The 19,091-nt window shown below is 38.6% G+C and overlaps 1 protein-coding gene across 1 annotated transcript in view; it reads right to left on the bottom strand.

Annotated features, from left to right (window-relative positions):
* Nucleotides 1–791: 791 nt before the first annotated feature.
* The window catches only part of NMU (neuromedin U), a gene marked incomplete at both ends in the record, with an annotated part of 31,030 nt that continues 12,730 nt past the window's right edge, over nucleotides 792–19,091 (bottom strand). Inside the window, 7 exons of the mRNA XM_082653536.1 lie at nucleotides 792–827; nucleotides 1,424–1,477; nucleotides 4,419–4,493; nucleotides 6,079–6,129; nucleotides 6,218–6,247; nucleotides 7,669–7,728; nucleotides 12,816–12,863. Coding sequence (XP_082509662.1) covers nucleotides 792–827; nucleotides 1,424–1,477; nucleotides 4,419–4,493; nucleotides 6,079–6,129; nucleotides 6,218–6,247; nucleotides 7,669–7,728; nucleotides 12,816–12,863 — 354 coding nt within the window. The remainder of the gene's footprint in view (nucleotides 828–1,423; nucleotides 1,478–4,418; nucleotides 4,494–6,078; nucleotides 6,130–6,217; nucleotides 6,248–7,668; nucleotides 7,729–12,815; nucleotides 12,864–19,091) is intronic.

Genomic DNA, 19,091 nt, shown 5'->3' with positions numbered 1-19,091 from the left:
TCTATGAGAAAATACTAAGAATTTTACATTCTTAAGCTAAATATGTATGTATTAAAGGGTTGAGATAAATTATATGAATGAAATATTTGCAAAAATATGTTCAGCATAGAATCTGCATTGAGGATTACATACAGTTAGTAGAATATAGTTTTATTTCTGTGGTGTAAATTTATCAATGTGCATTTGCATTTAATTTTAAAATTCATAGCCTAATAAGATATTAAGATTAACATATTTATTAAATGTGTAGGGCCATTCAATAGCTATTAAGTGTCTACTGTATCTCCAGCATTGAGGTGGAAACTCTAGGAGTCCCAAAGTAGAAGTCATGCTTTCATGTCTTTCCATATTTTCTTAGTTCTCTGGAAATGGTAAATCACAGCTCTTATAAAGAATCTTTGAATATAGGTCATTTGGAAGTCAGAAATGCATCCAGTCTGTAAGTTATGGCCCACTATTGTGGACACTGATTACCAAAATAAGAACATGATCCCTGACACATTCTACTTGCACAGTAAATGATGATTAGGTCAGTGTCTGCAAAACTGATGACAACTATTGTGACATAGTGTGAGGAATGCATGACATGGGCAAAGCAAATCTGGCCCTAAAATACTAGCATTTTACATCATATGAAGTCCTCACAGCCTCTATATTTGCAGTATTTATATAGAATATTAATGTACACATGCAATCAAATAATAGAAATAAACTGAGCATAGGTTAACTTGTGAAGATCTGAAAATGACAGAAATTTTCAAACTGGGTTGAATTGTGATGCACATACCATTTTAAATGTAACCTTCTGACCTTCTTCCATTGCGTGGCTGGAAAATAATAAGTGAGAAACAAATCAATATAACTAAGGAGAGAAGTTAATTTTCATAGAAAGCAGCCTAATGATCTCGTTGAGTGGTATTATTTCTTCCTTATCTATATCTGTTATTTTCCTCCTTCTTTCAGTCCATTCTCCTCCAATTTATTGTTAGAATTAGTTTCCAAAATGCAAATCTTACCATGTAGCTCTCCTTAGACTTTATAATAAAGTTGTAATTGCTTAGCTAAATATTTCATTGGCTAATATTTCTTTAGCTAAATATTTCATTAGAACTTAAGGAGTAATACATCTTTCAGACACTCATTTCCTACATGAAATGTTATGGAACTAAACTGTGAAATAGGTGAATGTCATTTGGGGTATTTACAAACATGAGTAGTGGATTAGAGAAGAGATCAGAGATGCCATGATATTAAGGCAATAAGGTGGCGACAGAAGTGAATCTCAGACTGTAACACTTGCTGTCAAATATCTTTAGATAAACTATAAAACTTAATTAAAACTTATGAGTTAATGTAAAGAAATGCACAGTGAAAGCATTTTTCAATGTTGATTGATTTTTTAAAAAATATAGTATGTGCATACCCTGAATAAAAAGAATCCTCTACTTTGGTCTATAATAGGACCATGGAATTCTTCCTGGAAGAGAAAATGAGGGCATTACAAATCAAACAACAGTAAAAATAAGTGCAAATGCTTCTTGAGAGTATAGTTATTTTCAGCTATCATAATTAAACAATGAGGGAATCAAGGACTTGAGTATATAATTCATATCAGTAAGTAATTTTTGTATCTCTACTGGAAGAATTTTCAGTGATACTAGCAATATCATCAGCGTGTTGTATTTTAAGGTAATTTCCTTATTAGTCTAATAGATACTATTTTCATGAAATTTGTCAGTTGTACATATATTCATCAATAAGTAGGCAGAGGACATTTCATAGATAATTAACTATATTTAAAATCTCCCCTCAGTAGTTTGTTAGAATGAAATGATTTCTTTACAATACATATTGTATGTGCTAACACATGAACAGGCAAAAATATAAAACAGAATTGTGTCATAGCTAAAATACATAATATATCTATAGAAATTTAAATTGAAATTGAGGGACAAATTTGGTAAACTATATTTATTCAATGAGACTTCAGAAGAGATTTTTCCCAATAAAATTATATTAACAGAAATGGTAATGAAAAAAAAACCAAATAGGAACAAACTGATTATTCATAATGCATGTATTTTGAAGTGTTTCTTTTCTCAAAATATTTCATTTCAAAGTTAATGGAAAAAAATATTTAACATTTTATGATTTCCATAAAGTTGTTTCTTATAGCTTTCTATTTTCAATAGCAAGTTATAAAAGTATCAGGACAGCAATTATATGAAATCTGTCATCAAGACCTTTTTCAAGTATTCCATAATATAAGTACAATCACATTTTTAGATTCTAAGAAATGGCCCTGACATCTATTAAAATTCTAAAATCCCTTCTTTACAACAAATGTATCTTAAATTCTCAACATTCTATATCTAATTCTCATCCTGATTATTAAATGCCCCCAAATTACTTTAAAGATTGAAATTTTTAATATTTAAAAATGTACACATAAGAACTTTATATGGTTATATAAGAACAGCTGTGTTTTTTATATTACACAGAAAAAAAGAAAAGTGGGACAGATGTAACTTAAAATGTGCCCAAATTTAAAAATTTCAAACTCAAACATACAGGTCTTTTTAGTCTTATTGGAGATAGAACAGTATATAAAAGAATTTGGGTGGTAGAGCTGAAAAACATGTGGGGATGGAAGTGAGGATGTCTAGCAAAGAACATGTAAGAAAAGGGTTTGAATGCACTAAAATCTGAAAACTCGTTTTATTTAAGAACCCAAAATATTTCACTATCAAAAATATGGTTTAAAATTAGGTGACTTAGGCCCAGCAAAATTAATACTTTACTGTAATTTTCTAAAATTCATGTTTTACATTTTTTTTCTCTTAGAGATTCCTAGAAAACCTGGCTTGCTGCAAATTACTTTTAAGAGCTATCATTTGTCCAACAAGATATTACTACTAAGTCAGAGTTCACACTTCTATATAGTTATCCGTAAATATAGATAGTCTCACTCAAGGTGGAACATTTAGATAAAGTACCAAACCGCCCACAATACTGAGTAGCTTTGATTTTGCAAATACTAACACTGAAGTGTTGTAGTAAACTAATAACTTGCTGGTGTATTTTAAGAAACTGGATCTTTAAATTGAAATCTTACACTATTCATAAGTCGGGAAGACACTTCAGAACGTAAAAGTTAATTCAAAAAAGCATATATTACTTCTAGAAAGTTTGATGAAAACTGATTTGATTTTTTTCATATTGGAAATTCTAAAATTTTAAGGGGCTACTACAGTTCCTCTTACATTTCTCATTAACGTTGGCAGCAGTATTGTCTTCCATGATGGAAGCTTAGTTCAACGATGTGAAGGATTTAGGGAGGAAATAGTGATCATAAAAATAAATTTTGATGAATTTATTTGCCTAAACTGTATGTGTTTTTAAAAGTATTTGCAAACTTTTGGTAGTAGAATAAAATTAATATGGTATTTAAATTAAGAAAAAGTTTAACAGTAAAATAATAGAAATATTCAAGATTAGACTACAAAGGAAACAGCATAGTGAAAAAAAAATATTTGCCTAGACTGGAAGTCAAGAGATTGTTATAATCTCTAATCCCACTTACTACTATGATCTTGGGAAACTCCTTTAACTATTCTGAGTTGTGTTCCTTTTTATAAACTGGGGATAACAATACTTGTTAAGTGCCAACAGAGTTGTCAAAAGAATAAAATGAGATCCTATAAGACTAAAAACTATAAGGCATTCCAACAATGTAAGGCATTACTTAAAAATAATGCCTAGAAACTTTCATCATTGAAAGAGTTAGGATTCTTTTCAAAGGACAATAAAAATGCCACAGTTTCTAGTTTAAAATGTGTTAACTCATTTATGTTCCTCTTAGTTATGTTCATCTTAAACACAGACACTGAGTTTGGGCCATATTTTTGTTAACTGTGGAAAAAACTAAATACCTACGTTTAATGTCTGATATATTTATAATACTTCATGAGCCTTACTCTTGTTAATGCTTTAATACCTGGATAGAAAGCTTGTCATTCCAGCCATCTGCCGACCTGTACACAGAGGGGCAGTAAATGGTCCTTGATCTTTTCTCCTATTCCTATCTAATGACTAGGCACACTGCCATGTCCTTTCTTAAACCAAAAATGAATAGGTTTCCTCACTGGGAGGGGCACGGCCCTTGGAAGGAAGTCTAATCCCGGTTTTCCTCACTGCCCACAACCTGGCTTAGAAGGGACATATAATGGGGAGGGGGACAGTTCTCTTCTTCCTGAGTGTGAAAACACTTCTGCGAACAGATGCTCTTCTGTAGGCTACCTGGGTGTTACATGAGGCTTACCCAGAAGAAGATCTTATAAACCACCACCACAGGGAATGAACAGAAAGGGCTGCCACACACAGAGTGGCGAAGCAAGCATGCAGTTTTTGTTACATACGTCCACTTTGAACCTCTTCATTCTTCTCTCGTGCAGTTGTGGAACGAGCTGCAGCAGCGGATGCAGGACAGATGACTGAGAGACATGAACACACACACGTGATGAGCACAGAGGTTTCTCAGCATTGGGCATAAAGACGGCTTCCTATTTGTTTTTGTTTTTACCCACCATCCTTGCTCCAGACAAAAAAGAACAAGAAAGATGTGACCTAAGACAGTCCTTTGTGAGCATTTCAAAGAGCTGTGGAGAATAACCAAGAGATGGAAAAAAAGTTCCAGTTTTATGCTGGGACCTTGGTCATTCTATTGACGATGCTCTTTCCTGAGGGCCTGAGTGCCATCTGCAGCAGCCAACAAGAACACCCACCTGCATCTTTGAGAAGCAAAAAAGCTGTCTGTCTGTTTCCAGACTTACTCAGAATGATTTGGGACACATGAAACCAACTCTGTGAGAATCAGTTTTCCATCATGAACATTTTTATCTGGAAGATTATACTGTACACACATCTAGTAACCTTCTTTATAAAATATATATTTCATTTAAATTGAACATGTGGAACAGGACAACAGGAGACACAAAAAAATGGCAATGTGTCATTGCTAGTGAAAAATGTGACTAAGATGCATTTTCTCAAGATGTAAAGATGCCGAGCAGAAGAAAATGAAAGCACATTTGAGACATGCGGCTACCTGATAACAGTTTCATTTGAAAGGCATGACTTCAATTGAACCTTCTCACAAATATTAAATTCATTCATCAAATGGACTACTATAAGCCCCATATAGTGGTTATTTGTTAATCAATTCAACTCCTATTTCATTTGAAGCCAGTATAACCTAACTTTCAACTCCTCACATGTAAGAATATTCAACAGGATAAACATTTAAAACTGAGTTTATGGTTACAGTTACTTTCCTACAGGTAAACACATGTTTAAAATATACTATGCTCCTCGTTTCATAAATTGGTCCATGGTAGTGAGTCACAAGCTTAGAAAGAATATTATAGTCAAGTAATTATTAAGTATTCTAGATTGAAACACCAAAGTAGATTGGTTAGCATTTTAAAAATCCATGCATACAAAAAGAAAAACTACCACTAAAACTACACAATTTAGAAGTAAAATGAATTCAAGTTATTGGTATCTGGCTAATCTTAGAGAGTAAATTCTCAAATTAAGTGTCTAGTTACAAATAAGGAGCTCTTAGGAATACAAGTGGTATTTCTAGTTATATTTAAATACATTTTTGACAATCATCTTTTAAAATAATTCTTAAAATGACTTTGCATAAGTCTCTTTTTCCCTTGCACTAATCACCATCTAAAACAATATGTTTTATTTAATCATTTGCTTTTCTTTCCTCTAAAATGTAAGTTGCATGACATTTACTGCTATATTTCTAGTACCTAGACTTGTGCTTGGCACATAGTAGATACCCAGTAAATAATTGTTGAATGAATAATTGAATGAATTTAATATACTTGTAGTTATTGAGATATAAAATAAATGTATAATAAATATTGAATTCCATTTGTTCACCCACATGTAAACTTTTAAAGAAAAAAACATGAATTTTGATCTACTCTATTAAGATAAACTGCAAAAACAGGTTTAAAAAAATACTAGTGATTACTAATAAGAAGTAATTCTACAACTTACCACAGCATTTGAATTGGCCAACTTTTGTGTCTTCGAATAATGAAATAAGAACTGTTAAAAAAATAGTGAGCTTTACTATAGATAATTAGTGGTTTCCTTGATTATTTTCTAATGTATATATTTATGGAAATCACATTACCCTTTTGGTATTATCTTTTTCATCTGTTTCCTATTGAAAAGAGAGATATAGAAATGTCATTATATTATATTAGAAAATCGTAATATGTATAATATAAATGTATAGTTTAAAATTTATAATTTATTATAAGATTATATTATATAATTTTTAAAATATATGACACATATGTTATACATAAAACATAAGACTGCAATTGGTTAAGCATATATTACCCTAAAAATAAATGGGCAATTAATCAAAAGCTTTATAAATAAAAGTATGTTTATAAATAAAAGTATGAACAAAGATCTTCACTACAGCATTATTCATAAGAGTGAATAACTAGAAACATCCTAAATGTTCAGTAGTGGTGGAATAGGAAATAGTGATATGATCACATGATAGAAAATTCAGGGAAAAAGACTAGAAGGAATCACATCAAAATATTTGTAGTTGTTATCATGAAAGAACAAGATTATCAGTTATTTTTGCTTTCTTCCATAAACTTTTTTATAGTCCTCTCTCCCTACAAAAATCTGTCTTTAAGGACAAGACATATCATTCCTTTTTTGTTGTTCTTTTTTTTCTCATTTGCTTTTAAAATAAATAGAAACTCATGGATAAACACCATTGCCATTTATTTTCTCTTAATTAGGAAAAAACTCAATTAAGTGTTTTGGAAAATGTCACTATTAAAAACATTGGGAAAAAATACAGTTGTAAACACTTATTTAGTTTAAGAAAACATTTATGCTTTAAAAATATCAAGTTTTCTTTGAATTACCGTATGTGAAAGTCATGGAAGTCAGACCAAACCTGTGATCATAGGTTAAACTGCTAATGAAAAATACATTCTAAATCTAAGGCTCTTATCCTTAATAAGGTAATTTTAAAATTACTTTACCTATAAGATACAGAACATAACTGAGGTATGGTACCTCATGCCACTTTTCAAGTTCCCATTGCCTCACTTTGGGACAAAAAGTTCTCACACAAGAATCAAATAATAATTTTAATAAAAACCGAGACATCACAGTAAGAATATAATTTTCAAACCGACATTGACAATATAGTTTGCTTTTTTTGCATTCTTAATGTCCTCTCTGACAAAGTACACTGTCCTAACCTCTGGGCTTAGAAAAATGCATCTGTTCTCCAATTGTAGTATGATTCAAGAAGAGAGAAAGAGCCAAAATGACCTCAAATTTCCCTCATCAGAACTAGAACACATCTTATACTTGAAGGGGACATACCATTTTCCAATTAGATGATTGCAAACTCCATTAATATAACCCTAAATTCTCAGGCATCAAAGAAACTGAAGTATTTGCTTCTTATCCAAAGTCAGTTTATGCTCTTCTAGTTCCTCTTGGCATGCTTCCTAAATTGGGTATATTTTCTTCCAGGAGGAAATCCAAGATACCACTGAGCAATTTTTTTTGCCTACAAATTAAACACTATTTGAACCTTACCTGGGGCTTTGGTAGAGTCCCCATAATTATGAAGCAAAGCTCCTCCAATGCATTGGATGCCTAATGGAAATGGGAAGATATATAGGCCATGCTTCTGCGTTATCATCATTTGCATAGAAGAGATAACCATAAAATGTTAGGATCACAAGGACATTCCAACCGTTAGGAGAACCACTGACCGAAACTGCCCGCCCTGGCCAGGCACCACAGTAACCACTTGCATGAGTTATCTTACAACAGGAGGTCCTGGTAAGAATGTGGAACTAACAAGCTAGTACCAACCGGAAGAATTCAGGAAAGGTCAAAAGGAGAGAAGAGACTCCAGTCCATATGTTACTGAGTCCAAGCTCGCTCCGCTTGCCGCACAACAGGCCAATAAATCGGAGACGAGGTGTTGAGGCAAGGAATACGACTTTATTTGGAAAGCTGGCAGACTAATGTCTCAAAATAAGCATCTTATCGTGGTTTGGATGCCAGTTTCTTTTATAGCACAGAGACGGGGAGGAGATTAGGAAGTAAAAAGGCCATACGTTTTGCAATAACCCCTGGAATGGCCAGCCTGACGGAGGGGATGTGTTAATTTCTTCTTTCTTGCAGCCATCCACAGGTGGACAGGGTCTGGATGTTTCCCTGAACAAAGGCACTTTGGTTTAACATTCAGGCAGAGGGGCAGGGTTCCCCGAGGCAGGCCATTATGTAGAGACAACATCCTTTTATTGAACAAAAGCAATGGGAAGCAAAGGTTAAAGTAAAACAAACAGATCCAACATGTAGTCAGATTTGGCTTTTCCCTGTTACACATATGTCCTACCAACCTCCCAGTATCCTTCTCGCTGGAATCCATCTCGGCTGAGTGATGCGCGCGCCACCAGGAAGGATCCTGAGTCGGAGTGATTGGCCAGAGATAACCCGGAAACTAGCCCCATTACCATAAAACCCGAGACTGCAAGCCATGTGGCAGAACAGTTCTCCTGGTTCCTTTACCCAGCTGCTCTCCGCCCGGGCTCCCCTTCCCAATAAAGTCTCTTGCTTTGTCAGCACATGTGTTTCCTCGGACAATTCATTTACGAGTGTTAGTCAAGAGCCCACTCTCGGGCCCTGGAAGGGGTCCCCCTTCCTGAAACACAACTACACCAAATAGAATCCTTGTGGCCCACTGACACTCTGTTGGAATCCCTCGATTTCTCTCATGACAAAAACTTGGCTCCTAAAAGTAAAACCTTCCTTCCAAAGAGGAAAAAAAAAAAGTTACATATTGTCTATATGCACTGATTAAGGCTTCCACTGTGGGTCCAGATACAAAATTCTCAGTATTGGGGGCTTCCTTGGTGGCGCAGTGGTTGAGAGTCCGCCTGCCGATGCAGGGGTCACGGGTTCGTGCCCTGGTCTGGGAAGATCCCACATGCCGCGGAGCGGCTGGGCCCGTGATCCATGGCCGCTGAGCCTGCGCGTCCGGAGCCTGTGCTCCGCAACGGGAGAGGCCACAAGAGTGAGAGGCCCACACACGCCCCCCCTCCAAAAAAAAAAAAATTCTCAGTATTTGCTAAAATTCTATGAAATTCTGTGACTGAGAGTAACTAAGGCAGTGCCAAAAAAAGGATTATTCTTCCCACCTTGCAGCAAAGTCTGAATCTACATGCCAAAGTGGTGAGCCTTGCTGAATAGTACTCATTACTGGCTAATTTGAAAATCCTTCAATTGCTCGCAAACAATGGGAGTTTGGAGGAGAAGAAGCCGTGTATGGTGCACCTGAGTTCCCACCCTCCCAGGCTGCTGACTGCATACCCCAGGGTCAGGTTTTTCAAAGCACCTGAGCACAGAAGCAGGGCAGGGCTCTTGTGGTTTGCAGTCAGCTGGGTGTGGTGAGGTGGAGCCCAACTGGACAAGCAGGGGCGAAACCCACCTTGCACAGAATTCAGCATGGTCACACCAGGAGTAATTGATTACTTAATAAATACATATGGGAAATAATGAGGAGCTGAAACCGTGTAGGAGTGGGGTAGGGCTGTGGAGTTGAGCGGCCTGCAACTCCAGAGCAGTGCAAATTCCATTTCTCCTCTTTATTAGCTGTGTGACCTTGGGCGGGTTACCTAACCTCTCTAAACTTCAGTTCCTGCAGCCGTAAATCGGGGGTGACAACATCAACGCAGAATTCTTGGAAGGATTACGCGTAGGTAAAGCTCTTAGCACAGTGCCACATACAGAGCAATTAGTTAACAATAGTAGCGCTGAAAAATGTGTGACCTGTAAAGCTTGATTTAACAACTGCAGTTACTGCTAATTCAGAAGACGTGTCATAAAGGATTGCTCAGGGCCAGCAAGATCCTCACCCTTTGAACAACAGCACATGTTTAACAGGATTGGCTATAGTTTAGGGATACAGTTGGAGTCATGAAACAGCGTCTCTGAGCATCCCACCTAGCATGTCAAAGGCCTGCTTTGTTCTCTTCTATTTGTTTGCCTGCCCAATGCAAATTGTTGGGATATTTATTAATAGTATTAAATGGCTCATATTTAAGTAGTATTTCAATAAATTATCAAACATTTTCATATACATAACCCACACTTTGTCTTTAAAACACAGCTTGACATATACAGGATGGGAATTGTTATTCTCACATATAAAGCAAGTGAGATTCTAAGAGACTGTCACTTGCCCAATACTACACACGTCTAGGTCGTCTGATCTATAGGTATCCCTGTGTTGCACTGGTATTGACTGTTAAGCCTACGGTTGGGAGTTGGATGAGAGAAAAAGTAGAGCGTGAACACTGATACATCTTTTCTCACTTTTTCCCTTCAGGATTGGGTATGCAGCTCACCCCCAGAAAAATCTAGAAATAAATCCCTGAAAATTCTTCTTATGGCCCATCTAGAAATGCTGAAAAAATAATTTTTAAAAAAATCTAGTGATACCACGTGTCTCTTAACTCAAAGAAGAATAAATTTAGTTATATGAGTGTCTCCTTAGAAAACAGCTTCTAAGCCAGCTGTGGGTTGGCAACAAGACTGAAGTTTGACAGAAAAAGTTTCAAAACAAATTGCATTTTCTCCAGCAACTTTTTACATGAAGCCATTATTCACTGAGCTACAACTATTCTTTAAGGATTTTTCTCATATGAGATTTTTAATATTTTATTTTTTATTTGTGGAACTTTTAAAGAGCCTTTATTTTCTATTTGGTAAAAATGTTTTGAAGAACTATTCAGATAATCACATACATAATATAATAATAGTTAACAGGAAATTAACGATTTTTAAAAAATGATATCAGTTAGTGTAAAACGTTTCATAGTAAATTTACAAAGCTCTCCTCAAAAGGTACAGCCTCCAAATCCAATAAAAGCTTAGTTTACCTTGATGGGGTTTAGATGAGTGCTTTAAAATTCATCCTTTTAATTTTGAAGACATAAAAGTGATTCTGAGGGTGTTCCTGAATTTCCAATGGAATGCAAAAGCTTGTGTGCTGATTAATATCCACCACATGTTATATATCTGTCAATGCTCCTCAAGCAATTTGAAATATCATTCATAAGTGTTGTCTATTATGATTCTGGTGTTGCTTTATCTCTTAATGCCTCTAACTTGCTGCAAGTGATCCTCTGCAGGCTGAGGAACCGGTCGAGGCAGGAGAAAGGCTGCTTCTCCATACTGGCCAGGATGACATTCTGGAAGGACTACGTGAAGGACAGGCATCGCGCCCTGACCAGACCATGTAGGGGTTCGCCCCAGCCACACAGCTGACTGTGTTGAGAGGGTTGAGCCAAGAGCCTCTGCTGAGCCCCCTCCTCTGTTCAGGAGACTTAGTGATGCTGATTAAGAAAGTTAAGACACCAAGCCTAACACTGCTACACCTGCACTCAGAGACAGAGCTGCAGACAGAGGGAGCAGCATCCAGTAGAGACGTGTAAGAAGGACACACTTGTTTCCCACTGCTCGTGTTTCTGAGACTGCTGGGACCTGGGACCCTTTGCTGCAGTGCTGCAAGGCATGAACCTGGACAGACCTCTCCTTTACCAACAAAATAGAAAGAAACCATGTGGGACTAAAAGTAACTGAGTGTATGCACAGTTGGGACAAATTATGAACAAAAAGATACAAACAGACCAAAAAACCTTACTGCCACTTCTGAAGAGCTGGGGGCCAAAAACAGGGTGTGGGGAGCAAAAGCAGGGTACAGAGCATGCTCCCTGCACTCAACACCACCAGAGGAGTGGGCCAAACACTTACGCCAGTCCTCCAGCCTGACCGCTGGACACACCCCTACCCTCACCCCATATAAGGAACTAGCTCGCCCCCCTCGGAGAGTGAGCAAGGGCACCTGTTACTCATTCTAGCTCCCCCTGCTGCAGCAGAGGCCCCAGTAAAGCTTTGCCTGAATTTCTTGTCTGGTCTCTAGTCAATTTCTATTGATTAGGGAAGGCCAAGCACACTGGTCTGTATCATTTCCATGTACAGAAGCTAGACCACCACTCCTCTCTCCCCAGTCCTCTTAACTCTTTCCCGTGGGAAAAGGAGTGAGTTACCTGACAGATGATTCAGAGGAGGAAATCGGGCATGCTCTGTTGAGCCCTTTCCTCTTAGAGAGCCAACACCCTGGCCAGTTGTTCTTGCCTGACTGCTGCCCCGTGGCAGAAAACTGATTTTGGCAGGAGGCTTGAGTCACAGTCTAACCTCAGTTTAATTCTGGGGGTAGTTTTAGCAGACACACTTAGCAGCAGATCTAAGGCCACATTCACAAGTTGACTTTTCAGTTACAATGATATTTTGATCTCCTAAGTCTGACTCTGTAAGTTCATCTCTCCATGGGTTGCAAACTCTATTGAGGGCCAGGATATTAGTCCCCCAAGAGAGCAATGGATTCATTATTTTTAATCTAACACAGAATTTGATTTTGAAATTAGCATTTTAATTTCAAAAATATGGGTATATTATCTGCAAATCTATTTTTCTTAGAGATAAAAGCCCTAGCACTTTACACCATAAACTCAGAGCACTCATTATTACCTGCAGATGCTGTAATAATTTCTAATACGTTGACACTTTAGTAAGTCCATAAAATAATGATGGGTCCAAAGGGAGAGATGGAGTATTTCAGCATGACACAAATGCTTACATCACTGTGAAACACCTCCATTTGGAATTACCTGAGGCAGAGGATCCATGGACAGGAAAGACGAACAAGCATCATCTATCTGTAGAAAACAAAAATGCCAGTTACATCTTGGAAACAGAGAGAAGAGAGCGAAAAATGGAAAGCAGATTTTACGAAGTCAAGTTACCTAGGCAACATTAATTAAAGTTCCATGACTGTTCAGGACTCTGGATTTGGGAGGCAGGAGCCTTTTACACTATCTAAGGAAGTCCTGGAATTGGGATTTCCCCAAGGTTCACCCCCAGGCGCAGGGATATACATCCCCATTAACAGTCAGTAGGGATCATCAGAGCATAAAGATGCTTCAAACATTGAAGGGAAAAACTTATGGTATTATTCGGCCTGAGAAACCTGAGTAGTGACTAAAGAATGGCCTCAAAATTAAGGAGCACCCTGCTATGTGGTTCTTTAAATCTAATCATATTTACATATAATCTAATCACATCATCTAAATTAACATGATAATAGCATGTGTGCTAAATGACAAAGAGCGTAAGTAAAAAGTTTTACACAACATGGGCCATCTTCCCGTTCTCTACCAAGAAGCCAGCATGAGAAAATAGTTCTCTTTTACAGTGAAGGTTTACTGAACTATGCTTGCCAACTAGCTGTCCTTGGCTTTTTGGGGTTTTTTTTTGCCAACTCATTTAATTTTTATTTTATATTGGGATATAGTGGATTTACAACATTATGTTAGTTTCAGGTGTACAGCAAAGTGGTTCAGTTATATATATACATATATTCATTCTTTTTCAGGTTCTTTTACCATATAGGTGATTACAGAAGACTGAGTAGAGTTCCCTGTGCTGTATAATAGGTTCTTGTTGATTATCTATTTTATATACAGAAGTGTGTAAATGTTAATCCCACACTCCTAATTTATCTTGAGGGCTTCTTTCCGTGGAGTTATTTTTTTAAATTAATTTTATTTATTTATTTTTGGCTGTGTTGGGTCTTTGTTGCTGTGTGCTGGCTTTCTCTAGTTGCGGCGAATGGGGTCTACTCTTCCTTGCGGTGTGTGGGCTTCTCATTGCGGTGGCTTCTCTTGTGGAGCATGGGCTCTATGCATATGGGTTTCAGTAGTTGTGGCTTGTGGGCTCTAGAACGCAGGCTCCATAGTTATGGTGCACGGGCTTAGTTGCTCCGCGGCATGCGGGATCTTCCCAGACCAGGGATTGAACCCGTGGCCCCTACATCGGCAGGTGGATTCTTAACCACTGAGCCACCAGGGAAGTCCCTCTGTGGAGTTTTGATGAGATGTTTAGGAGGCCTTGCCAAAGACCTTGTTTTCACTGTTCTGCACACACATTTGTGAAGCACTTTCTGCTGAATGTTATTACAAAGCTCTGCTGGGGGTACACCAGATCTTGGTAATGGTCTCGTGAAGGTTGAAAAAAGGATCCATTTCTTCAATTTTTGTTGCACATTTAGGGAAAAAGCCTTCAGAGAGAAAACTTGGACCCTCTAATGCTTTGATGTCCTCATAAGTAAACCTCACGGTGGGAACTCCAAGATGGTTGATGAAGTAATCGGCATCATCTTGCATCTGTACAGAACTGATATTTGTTTCTGGGCACTCATCTCTTCTGGAACAGTTGAAATTATTTTTCTCAGCTACCAGGTGCTGAAGAGATGGTGAAGCTACAGGGTAGAGACTTGAGTTACCGCTTACAGGACTGTGGAGACTAACATAAGCCACAACATTTTTCTGCAGAACCTTCTTGAAATCCTCTCCCCATTCATATGAGCCAATACTTCCAAAAGCTGTTCCACCCCATGAACAGAAAACAATAGTGCGGTCTGGTCTCCACCCTTTCTTGACTCTTAACATCAAGGCCCGAATAAAAGCTGTGATGATGGCAGTGCTGCTGGCCCATTCTTGTCCATTATAACTGTATGCGGTATGATGATGGCTGCCAACTATGATATAACGGTCTGGAGACGTCGAGCCTTTTTTTGTTTGTTTGTTTTTGTTTTTGCGGTACGCGGCCCTCTCACTGTTGTGGCCTCTCCCGTTGCGGAGCACAGGCCTCCAGACGCGCAGGCTCAGCGGCCATAGCTCACGAGCCCAGCCGCTCCGCGGCATGTGGGATCTTCCCGGACTGGGGCACGAACCCGCGTCCCCTGCATCGGCAGGCGGACTCTCAACCACTGCGCCACCAGGGAAGCCCCGAGCCTTTTAAATATCCAACAACATTAGTAACTGTTTCAAATTTTGTGACTGTCTAAATCTGCATGCTGACAATTCTTTCGTCATTATTTGGAAGTTCCAGAGGGCTACAGGCACTGTGTGTGATTCTATCTTTCAGTGAAGAGATGAGTTTTGCAACGAGAGATGCTGAGATGGGGTGCACTAGTAGAGAGGTGAGGTTTGATCGGTTTTGTCTAAAGCTTCCATCTGCTAGTGTTGGAGGGTCTCCTGCAGAGGCGGGGGGCGGCTGTGGCTCACCGTGGGGACAAGGACACTGGCAGCAGAAGTTTTGGGAAGTACTCCTTGGCGTGAGCCTTCCCAGAGTCCACAATTAGCCCCACCAAAGAGCCAGGTAGGCTCCCGTGCTCTGTCCTCAGCTTTTATCCTTAAAAGAAACCTTGAAAGATCTTAAACTGTAGTATGAGATTTATACTAATCATTAAAAAACTGTGCTGAGAAGTTAAGCACTAAGCTAGGTGTCTAGAGTTATCTATGGCATTTATTTCTTTGGCGGCCTTTTAAAACGGGACTGGAAAAAATGGTACTGATTCTTGTCTGTCTGGGATGATTTAGGTTGAGTCCTATTTATGGCATAACATCTCAGTGGCCCCCTTCTAGTTTCAGAATTGTTTGTTGAATTTAATTTAATTGCCATTCTCACACTAAACTGAAGGGGGATAATCATACCCTTTAGTCGTAATTTCTCAAGCTCCTCTGGTTTCCAAGTTGAACATGAACTAATATATATAATTCTGTAATTTAGAGAATAACAAAGGTATACGGTATGATAGAAAAGCATACGTTTATGTCTCCTTTTTATGTTCACAGAACTTATCCTCTCTATATATCACAAATACTGGGAGAATTGTTTTATTCTATTTGTCCCTTGTGTCCATCCACCTGCTCCCTCTTCCATGCCATATAAACCCAGAATCATGGATACAAACACACACAGAGAGCAGTAAACTTCTTGAGGGCAGGGGCTACCTAATGTGCCCAAATAAGTGTTCAATAAATATTCTTTAATTAAATTGCATTGAGTTTGTGGGGAAAAAAATAAAGAGAAGTCAATTGAGAAGGGAAAGCGAAAAAGATACCCTTTTAAGCTTCAAATTGTGACTAATGCTTTACGTATCACCCCCAAATGTGATTTAATTTGCTCTAGTAGGGTAGGAGGAAGTGGTTCCTCTTGAAATTGTGGTGATGTTTAGGTATCTGAAGACTTTACATGCTCAAGGGGAAAGCTGTCCACCCCCAGCCCAGGCTGTTCATTTTTGTATGAGGTGGCCGTGTCCAAGGACAGCGGACCCTTGAACTTCAGGCCTCACTAATCAGTGCATCAATATGGCTTGGATAAAAACATCAGAATAAGAAAAAACACCAATTAATCAAATTAGGAGATAACTGCAAAGCTTTTCAGTCTTTGTTCTCCTTTCTTTAAAAGGCATGGCTGCACTGCCCACCCACTCTCCCTTTGGGTAAGCATTTGTTCACTTCACTCAGCTTATGGCCCTAATTGTTTTAAGTGCCACTAATGCTTTTGAGAACTCTGTGGAGTCCATCGACGAACCCGTTTGAAAATGGTTAGGTCTCTGTATACGGTTTGAAAAGTATGTGTTTCTAGCATCTGAATAGCCATGTAATATTTAAAACCTCCAGCAGAAAGCTTAACTATATGTTCTTAGCATCTTCTTTAAGTATCTTTTTCTATAAAAGAGCGTACAGTGCTTTTACAGCTCCATTTGAGTGTTTCCCCCAGCATTATCATCTAAAAGTTTTTTTCAAAGATTTTCCTCAGAAATATAATTTCAAGCCAAACTAAATGTTTCTGTACTCTACATTAATATCTGTTTTTAAATTATTCTTCATCTTGCTTATATTTTTCTAGCATGTATTATGATATACCAAGGCAGAGGCCCTTAAAATAGTCTTACAAATTTCTGTGCTATTTAAGACTCTTTAGTACTTGGCCCTTATCATCTGTCTTATCTTTGCCCTTATGTATTTTGTTAGGGGGTGGCTTAGGTATAAAGGGTATTCTCCTCAGTTCATAGCTTTCTGTCATCACTGGACTCACTTTCTTTATCCTTTTATATTTCCATTTCATACTCTTATACCATCCTCCCATAAGCAGCTCTTCTAATGTATTTGATGTGTATCCTCTGTTTATGTTCTTATAAAATCTGTACTGCTGTTTGCTGTGCACATATGGTATTTTCTTACTTTTTTTTTTTTTTTTTGCGGTACGCGGGCCTCTCACTGTTGTGGCCTCTCCTGTTGTGGAGCACAGGCTCCGGACACGCAGGCTCAGCGGCCATGGCTCACGGGCCCAGCCGCTCCGCGGCATGTGGGATCTTCCCAGACCGGGGCACAAACCCGTGTCCCCTGCATCAGCAGGCAGACTCTCAACCACTGCGCCACCAGGGAAGCCCTTACTTTTCTTAACTGAACACTATACTTTAAGACCTCTCCCTGCTCCTGGATACCTCTAGTGTGTTGCTCCTAACTGCCATAGAGTATTTATAATGTGCATGCACTACATGTTGCCTACCTACTCCCCAGTGATGCGAGGCCGGTTCCCTCCACTCCTCCCATTACCTCCTTGTATCTGTCCTCCACATATGGTTCTGTAGGAGAATATGTTTGGGCTACATACTCAGGAGAGGGCATGCTAGGCCATGGGGATATCTAGGCGGCTTTCCAGATGGCTACACCAGTTGACACTCTCATCAGCAATGCATGGGGATTCCTACACCCTACATCCTTGCTAACGTTTGCCATTCTCTAGATTTCAATTTTTTTTGCCAGTGTAACGGATAGAAAGTGACAATATTTTTGTCTTAATTTTTATGTCATTGTTACTAATGGATTTGAGCATCTCTTTAGATGCTTGTTGGTCTTTAGGTTTCCTCTTTGTAAATTGTTCTATAATTTGACTATTTTTACTTTGGATTCCTGTCTTTATCCAATTAGCTAGAATTTCTTAGATACTCTAGAAACTAATTCCTTATCCGTTTCAGGCACTGTCAATATCTTCTTTCAAAGGCTCCTACATTTTTTCAATGGAGTCCTTTGTTGAAAGAAATCTTTACTTTTTTTTTTTTTTTTGCTGTACGCAGGCCTCTCACCGCTGCGGCCTCTCCCGTTGCGGAGCACAGGATCCAGATGCGCAGGCCCAGCGGCCATGGCCCACAGGCCCAGTCGCTCCGCAGCATGTGGGTCCTCCCAGACCGGGGCACGAACCCGCGTCCCCTGCATCGGCAGGCGGACTCTCAACCACTGCGCCACCAGGGAAGCCCAGATATCTTTACTTTTAATGTAATTCAAGTCATGAAGTTTTGGGCCTTATAATTTATGGTGGAAGTTTTTTATGGAAAAACTTATGGAAATTTTTTATGGAAAAATTTATTAAAATTTGTGGAAAAAAGCCTTTCCCTGCTCCTAGCTCACAAAGATGTTTTTCTAATAGAAAAGATATTTCCTATTAACTCTATAATTTTACCCTGTATGTTTAGACCTTTAATCCACCTGGAGCCCACCTTTGTATGGGGTGTTAATTTTATGTTTCTCTATACAGTGAGCCAGTTTCTCAACCCTCATTTGCCGAACAATCTGTCCTTTTGCCTCTGAATTTTAGTGTTACTTCTACTATAAGTTAAGTTTATGTGCACACGCATTTGTCTCAGGTTGTCTTAGGTTGGGTTCCCCCAGAAACAGACCTTGAGATAAGGATGTGGATATGAGTAGATCATTTGGAAGATAACCCAAAAAGCACCGGTAGAAGAGTGGAGAAGTAAAACAGGGAAGGGAAGGAATCCAATCAAGGGTATGTTATCAAGCAGGTTACCACCATTGTAACTGGGATCAATCTGCCTGGGGTACTCTGAGACACAATGCAGAATACATCTCAGAGTTATCCCACCTGAGGGGAGAGGCAGCTAAGGTATTCATCCACCAACTCTCTTGGGTCACCAACTGATGGCTATTCCTGTGGTGGGGGCATTTGGTCCCAGGCACTTCTGGTCTGTCCTGAGCATAGGCCAAACAGGCAGAGGCACAGGTGCTCACAATTAGAAA

The sequence above is a fragment of the Grampus griseus genome (assembly GCF_964374135.1).
Source record: "Grampus griseus genome assembly, chromosome: 4".
NCBI classification, from domain to species: domain Eukaryota; kingdom Metazoa; phylum Chordata; class Mammalia; order Artiodactyla; family Delphinidae; genus Grampus; species Grampus griseus.
This window is presented reverse-complemented; position numbering and strand designations above follow the sequence as displayed.